Genomic DNA, 8,054 nt, shown 5'->3' on the forward strand with positions numbered 1-8,054 from the left:
ACTAAAATGAATTGGTAAATGAACATCCATCATTTCATTTTAAAATAGAATTGTAACATGATTTTAAAAAGGACTTGTTCTTTGTTATGCCATTAACCTATTTGTATATCATATTTCTTTTCTCAATGTCTTTATTTCTTTCTGCTTGAACATTAAGTGATTTTCATGATTGCTTCAATTAAAAGACAGGTATGATGCCCCATAAAATAAAAATAGAGGCAGATGCAAAATTAGATGGATTGATAATTGTGCTTATTTTTATGAGATAAAATAGGTGCAAAAGCATGTAAAGTAAGTTGGTCACAGATGATTTATTGTGTGTTGCACAAATGAAATGTATTTATCATCATTAGTAAGTCAACTTTTTAATGTTACCAGCAACAGCTCATCTTATTATTCATTTACACTAGTGGATTTAACATGTGCAATATGGAGTGTGAGCTTCTCTGAATGGTGTAACAATTCACCAAATATTCATACTGTAACAGGAGTCTGTCCTGTTAGCTATATGAGAAGATGTAAGGGAGAGAAATTGCTACCTTATATCGTTTTCCTTTCAACCCTTAGACCTAATCATAATTGGTTGTGGATATGAGTGAACCATGTGGTCAAACTATTATTCATAATTTGAATTTAGCCAACAATTAACAATCCATGTAGATTTCAGCTTTTATTTTATTATCAAAAGCAGAATTCTTAGGATTTTAATGGTTACATAACAATGTGAGCTGGATCAGTGATAGAAAAGGGACATACTGAATATAGACAGTTTTCAAAACCTAGATTATGAATTTTTACTCAAATGATACAAAGCCTATGGAATTATAATTTCAATATGATTTACTTTTACTGTACTCATGTAGAGTTACAATTTTTGAATATATACTGTATTCGGGTATGATCATTATTTTTGAAGCTGAATGTGAACCTAACAGTCCTCCTTCAATAAAATTATATTGTGTGATAGCCTGTTTTCTAATCCATAGCAGTAACTGATGGAATAAAGTTAATTTGTTACCAATGGTTATTAAACATTTACCATCTTCTTTTTCAGTTGGTGTCATATTTCTCTTAAGGTGATTTCACTTACTTATTAACCTTTATTCTGAACTTTAGACTCTGGTGGTGAAAACAGAGTCTTATTTGTTCACTTATAAACTAATTTTACTGTGTCAGTGAACATTTCACATGAAGCCAATACTTAATAGCATTAGGCTTGATTTTTGTTAACCAAATTTTTGAAACAATTTATTCAAACTGTTACTTCTCATGTTGTTTCTCACCTGAGGTGCCTCTTGCTTTTGTCGCGTGTTGTTGGTCTTCCATCATCGAATCCTGCAGATTAGTAACAATCAATTTTTACCCACCAATCCAAGATTGTCATTTCTTAACAATAATACACATTTGTAATTCTAAAATTGTTTATTTAAATTAATATTTCAGTTGCGTTTACTTACTAGGTGAGATTGTTGCTGCCAAGAACATTGGTGAACAAACTGCACTGAAGACAAAGTCACTTTTCACAACCTTTCTTTGTTGAGAGGGCAGAACACTGCGGCACTGAGACAAGTTAAATTAAAGGTTAACATTCTCACATTTGTTATTGTAAATTTGTTTTTTGGAATTCATATTTTTTTGTGTACTCACCAGGTGAGATTTTCTCTGCTTCCAAGTGAACTTAGAAACTGCACTGAAGCCAAAGTCACCTGGGACAACCTTAGATTATTGAGAGGGCAGGACATGAAAAAGTTAATGGTTAACATTACAAACCGGCGCCCAGTACCAGGAAGGTTAGGTGATATGGGGGAAAAAATCTGATCAAAATAATATTGTCTAATAATTTTTATAACGACACACAATTTGATAATGCTGTCAGTTTTGGGAATAACCGGACAAAGGTGGAAGCCTGAAAAACCAAAGGGTTCATTAGTTACACCTAAGAATATTGTTTACTAACATGCACTCACGTTGTCAATCACACATTTGAAGGTCGTATTCTTTCAATTTAAAACATGTGGCAACATTTGCATTTGTGTCCGGGGTCAGAGAGTCCATGTTTTTTTTCAGCTTGGATATCACACCTACCAGTGTACAAATCCTTACTATCTCCTCAGGACATCTTCAGGTGAAATAACGAATCACACTTACAAGCTTTTGCTGTAAAGTTTAGTCTGGCATTCTTTACATGGAATACAACAGAAATAACTTTTAAAAGTTTCTCTCCTGTCTCTAGGGAAGAGTGTGGATGTCAGATCGTCAGTTTGGGAAATTTAAGAAGCTTTCAGACCCATTCCCTCAAAATCAGATGCTGGACAGGTGCAGGGGGAGCAGAGACTAGTGTCTCTATAATATGTTACAAAATACTTCTTTAAAGTTGATACTGTTTGGCTTTACGGTTGCTAAACAAGCCTTTAACACAAAACAATCCAACATCCCTAGATTAACATTTAGCAACAGTTAGGTTACATTAATTATTTTAGTACTCAAATACATACAGGGAGAGTTTTTGGTTTGTGTAATCACTCCTCTCATTTCAATTGGTGCCAATCACCACTTAGCCAGCAAGGACGTTCCAAATATTGCAATTCCTTCTCCTTGAGAAGAGCTCCAAAAGAAATTCCCATTAACACCATAATAAAATGTACTGAAAAAGCTATATCCCCTAATATCCTCCTTCATGACAACTGCCACAGGATGTATTTAACGTAACTCATCGGTTTGAATTGTATGACGGCTTAATGTTTAGCATGAAAAAAGCTGAGGTGACGGCTTCTCTGGCTTTTTATGTAAATGTAAAGAATACACTTAAAACACTTTCCAAATTATAAATACTAAAACAAATAACAACACTGTTCAACAGTGTGGTACGCTTTTCAAAGAGGCATAACCTGTGCTTCTCTCTTAACATATCCTAATATTTTTTTTAATCCTACATAAATTAAGTTAACACGTCACAACCTTTATTCTCAATTTATTTTATTTATTTATTTTTATTTTATTTTACAGTTCTATTAAACACGTCTGAACTGTTTGTACATTCAAATATTGTACAATAAGGTTTGTAAAAAAATATGTATATATATATTTGGTGGTATTCTTGTTTGGCATTATGTAAACAGCTTGAAAATAGTAAAAAGCAAAAGATATTTCAACAATCAAAATGAGGAAAAATAACTATCAAAAGAGTTTGAATTTCCGGTTGGTGGTGGTATCTAAGGGAATGGAGATCTCCACTTTAGACTCTACCTTAATCAGCATCACTTTCTTCAGGTGTGTTAGCCTTCAAATACAGCCAGTGATGTGCGCGGCCAACAGGTGATTTGACTATCCCGTTTCCTCGTTTTTATTTAACTACCCAAATGAAGTCCCTTTAGAAAGCCAGAGAGAGGCTGGAAAGACTTTGAGCTAAAACTAACACGAATCCTGGAGCGATAACCTCAACTCCAGGAGGGTCTGTGTGAGTGTGTGAGTAACTGACCTGAAGATGATGAAGCGAGGAATGAGAGAGGACAACAGTCGGTGGTGATTGTTAAAGGTAGGGGCAGTGTGTCGGTTTCCACGCCAAACTTCATTCATAAATCTTCTGGTTTTGTGTCTTACTAACGCATATAGGCACACATTCAGTTGCAATTATCGTTTCAGATGTTGTACAAATGAAACGTGTGTAAAGGGAAATTCGGCATGGTTGATTGCCACCAAAGTAACATTTAACGTCGAGTAAAAGGCTAATCGATTCTTAGGTATTCTTAGTTGTTTCTGCTCCTTAAAACAAAGCCAAACTCGGAGGCTTTTTGTACTGAGGTATTTTAACTGCTATCCAATCAGTTCTCAGGAGACATTTGTCTAATAACGTTTAACATTGTAAGTTGCTAGGTTTTTGAAAGGGGTTTGGTGTACCGTGCGTGAAAACGCCAGCGCCTACGATTAAAGAGCCCTGCTTTGAAATTGTCAAGCTTGACTGTTTGGAAACGTCAACCCCTAAATGAATAACTATCTCAAGCTAACCCAGCATTACCTAAACGGAATTATTTAAGTTTAATATGATGGAGATTTCTTGTAAGAAATGGAACTCTATTTAAAGAGACACCGACTTATTGTTGCTGATCATTGTAAACTGTTGCTATGCTGCTTTAACTAGCCTAAATGATGAAACCCCAAGAACAAAACAAAAAGTCACAACATTTCTGTAAATGAGGCTTAAGGATAAGTGTCCGTCATTCAATTTAAGAATTTAAATAGTTAGCTTGAGACGTCCTTTTTTAAGGCTCTTTGGCTGTCTAAATCGTAGTCCGGGATATCATCTGCTGTTGTCTGCCTCAAAAACCAGAGTTGTTTACTGTTCAAAAAATAGATTTAAATCCCTCTCAGTCAAGTTTCTACTTTTTTTTTTGTAAGTATTTTTTTTTTTTTGTTGCTTCAAGCTATATGAGTTCTGAACAACTTCAACATTTTTTGACACGTTATGGTCCAAAAGCAAGTACCATACAGAGAGTAGAAGCCTGTAAAGTCCAATTAAACAACAGCTGTTGAGAAGGTTAAAAAAGGTCTCAATGTGTGCGGGGTATTTAAAGATATCAGCTTTCAGGGGTGTTTTACTCGAATACACCTTATGAGTACAATATTTGATTGACAGATGTATAAGGGATCTTGTCTCCTTGACCAAAGCAAAACTACACACCATAACAGGAAACAGTCTGTCCGTCTGTTTCGGGGTCAGACTACAGTGACCTGTCTGTGTTTCTGTTTGTGTTCCTGGTTGTGTCCATGTGATCCCTGGTGGGTGTTTCTCAGCGTCGGAACATTAGGCCAGCTTGTTTTGCATGTTATTTCCCTTTATAAATAAAACGGACAATGCAAACGTCTGTCTAGTTCACGCCTCTCTGCTGAAGACTGGTATATGAATCCTGTTGTGTCGTAGTTACTCGTTCGGACTCAGTGCAGCGTTCAGTTTTACCTAAGCTTACACAAACAGGAGGAAATGTAACCTCAATCTCTGGTAAATGGAGGTAGGTCTTTTTGATAGACTAGAGGATCTTTTTGGAAAGAGATCAAGAAGGGAAACTTGGCACCTCCTCTAGAATTTATAACTAATGTATGAAAGAACTTAAATGAGGTGGGAGAGTTGGGAGCCACGGTGGGTCTGTCAGAGTTACATGTCTGTTTAAATTTGAATTGGCTGCAACTTTTGTGTCCAACTTCTCGGAGGGATTTGATTTTGTATGGATGACAAACAAAACCAAACTACTGATGAGTAGTTTTATTCTTAAAAACACTGACCCCTTGTAGCTCTGTTCTGAAAGTGCCCACCACCCAGTCAAGGTCCAACGCAGGAGGCGGGGCCAAGGAGGGGGAATGAGATTTATTATTAATCCCGTTTCTTTGCAGTTTATTGATGATGTCTTTTCATATTTAGACTAAGTTTGAAGACTGAAGCTGCATGAGGAGCCTGTTCATCATTTCTTCATCATCCCTCCATCCTCCATGAGTCTGATGCCTCCTCTCCCTGCTGACCACTGAGGACTCAACATCCTCCCTCTGTTCATCCGCTCGGAGCTTTACTCTTTTTCTTAAACTAAACCGTTCCTGCACCGGTCATGAATCCCTACGGAGACACAGTCCTGAACTCTGGCTCTTCCCATCAGCCTTCATATTCGTCTCCTGACTCTTTGAATTCCCATAATCCATCTCCATCAGTCGTGTTACCGTCTCCTCCAGTCATCCAGACGGGTCAAAGCTCAGTGACGGTTTTGACACATAACTCTCCTCCTCATGTGCCCCCCTCAGAACAAAGTGGAGTTCAAAACGTGGTCCAACCTCCGGACCGCTCCAACTTGCCACTCCCAGCCTCAGATCCAGTCTTCAGCCTTGCATCCGGGCTTCAGACCAGCTTAACTTCAGTCTCATCTCCAGTATCAAACCCTTACATCGCCCCCGCCACGCCCCCTTCCCGCCAGGTCTCAGTCATCATCCCGTCCCCAGATCTCCGCCCGTCCCCCCTCCAGTCTCAGTGCTTAGATGACTCCTGTCCGGACCTGGAATGCTCCATCTGCTTCAGCCAGTTCAACAACGTCTTCCGCTGTCCCAAGATGCTTCAGTGCAAGCACACGTTCTGCCTGGAGTGCCTCGCTCGCATCAACGTCAAGTCCGCTCAGCCCAATGCCATCCAGTGTCCGCTGTGCCGCAGCTTCACGCCCCTGCCAGACCTCGGCCTGCCCAAGCTGGCTACCGACTCAGACGTGCTGTCTTACCTGCCGGCCGCCATGCACAAGGTCTACAGCATCCGCTTCGTCCGAAACAAAGGAAAGCTGCAGGTCAAAAGGTCAGATTTCTTTGTGTGGTTACTCTTTTAAAAGAATGTTTCATGCATACCTTTCAAAAACCGTCTATTCACTAATTTAGAGTCACACTCTTGTTGTGTGTCATTTTAAAACTTAATACGCAGCTTCACACGTCAGCAGTGGTTATTAAAGTTAACATTTTTCGAAATGAAGGTTTGTGAGGTTCTTATCACTACTGCCATAGGTGAGGTTTGGAGCAACATGTACCTGTACTATACTAAAAAAACAAACAGGACAATAGTCGCCATGGAAACTGGTTTCATGGACATTTTAAAAGGCCAAACCAAAATGGATGAATCAAATGTTGAAGCTCCGGGTAATTATGTTCCCGAGTTTACATACAAAGACGGCTTCTATAGGATAAATATTTTTTATCTGAGTAACTGAAGGTGAAAACAAACCAGCAGGAACAGTTTGACAATGTACTGTTAATCATTAACTGATCACGGCTCATGTTTCTGCAGAGGATAAAAAAGAATCACATTTTTGTTCTTCCAGTCTTTCAGTCGGTTTCTCACAGTTGCATGAAAATGTGTTCTTGTGGTTAAAACTTTAATTTCCACGTGCAGAATACTCTTTATTATAAACTTTATTTAAAGAGAGAATTGAACGGAGGCATAACATGCACAGCTGTGTTTGATGAGCAACAGAGCTGCAATGTTCAATCGATTCAATGAGAAATAATCAATATGTAACAGGAAATAGTTTCAAGGATTTTGAGAACATTTGATGGTTCCAACTTTCCAACAAAAAATAATCAGCAGATTAATTAATAATGTTCATTTCGCACTTAATCATTACTGTTCTCTGTTTCTAATAAAGGTCAACTGACCACCATCAGCGGTGGGGTCAGAGGTCACTGACATCTCTGAGATCAGTGAACCGCTCTCTGGATGTGGGGCTACCCAGCCCGCCTGCTGGGGGTGGCGCCGGCAGCCAATCAGGCGGCCTGGGCGGAGCTCTATTCAGACTGACAGGCAAGCCGGCTTGCCGAGCCTTCCTGCTGACGTCTGTGGTGATGATGATGGCGCTGTTGATGGGCATCATCATCTTCCTCTTCGCCATCAACAAAGACCAGTAGTGAGTGTCATCACGTCCCGTCTTCTTTCTGCTCTTACATCTGTGATGGAAAAACACAATCGAACAGTAAAATTCCACCTTCTCGAGGGAAATGTGGGTCTGAATCCAATTAATGAGCAACATCTGTTTCACTGCTGTGGCCTAAAGACGAAAACGGATCCAGATGTGCAATAAAAAACGATCGTTCAGGGCTGTTGTGCAACAACTGCAGCTCATAACTCTCCGACATTCAATGCCAAGACACCGAGAGGAAGAGCTGCTCTGAAATCAACACTGCAGGAGTCAAACTGAGAAGCAGTGGACTTTAATCTGCTTCACTACATTTCACTTGTGCCAAAAGACTCAGAAAAGCCATGTAGAGGTTTGAACATAGGGATTCCAAGTAGTCCTTTTATTTTTAATTCATCAAAACTAAGTTACCAAATTATGTTACAGCTGAGGTGGGAAAATAACCAGAAAATTCAGAAGACGTGGACGTCAATATTCGTCACCGTACTTATCTTGTACTTAAAGTCTCAATCAGCCAAAATACATCAGAACGTCCGGTTCAGTTTTACTGTTTGAAAGGCGACAGCAGAGGAGCGAGAGCAGCTGAAACGGAGGAGCAATAGACTTGAATCTTCCTCGCAGCACTTA

General features: G+C 39.1%; 1 protein-coding gene across 1 annotated transcript; it reads left to right on the top strand.

Moving 5' to 3' along the window:
- Positions 1-5,594: 5,594 nt before the first annotated feature.
- On the top strand, positions 5,595-7,663 carry LOC138610065 (uncharacterized). The gene is made up of 2 exons (XM_069682758.1): positions 5,595-6,319; positions 7,161-7,663. The coding sequence occupies exons 1-2, from the start codon at positions 5,595-5,597 to the stop codon at positions 7,417-7,419; spliced, it is 984 nt and encodes a 327-aa protein (XP_069538859.1). The 3' UTR covers positions 7,420-7,663.
- The last annotated feature ends 391 nt before the right edge of the window (positions 7,664-8,054 follow it).

The sequence above is a fragment of the Semicossyphus pulcher genome, unplaced genomic scaffold (genome assembly GCF_022749685.1).
Source record: "Semicossyphus pulcher isolate SPU_LCO1_2020_fin unplaced genomic scaffold, fSemPul1.0.p SCAF_6, whole genome shotgun sequence".
Taxonomy (NCBI): domain Eukaryota; kingdom Metazoa; phylum Chordata; class Actinopteri; order Labriformes; family Labridae; genus Semicossyphus; species Semicossyphus pulcher.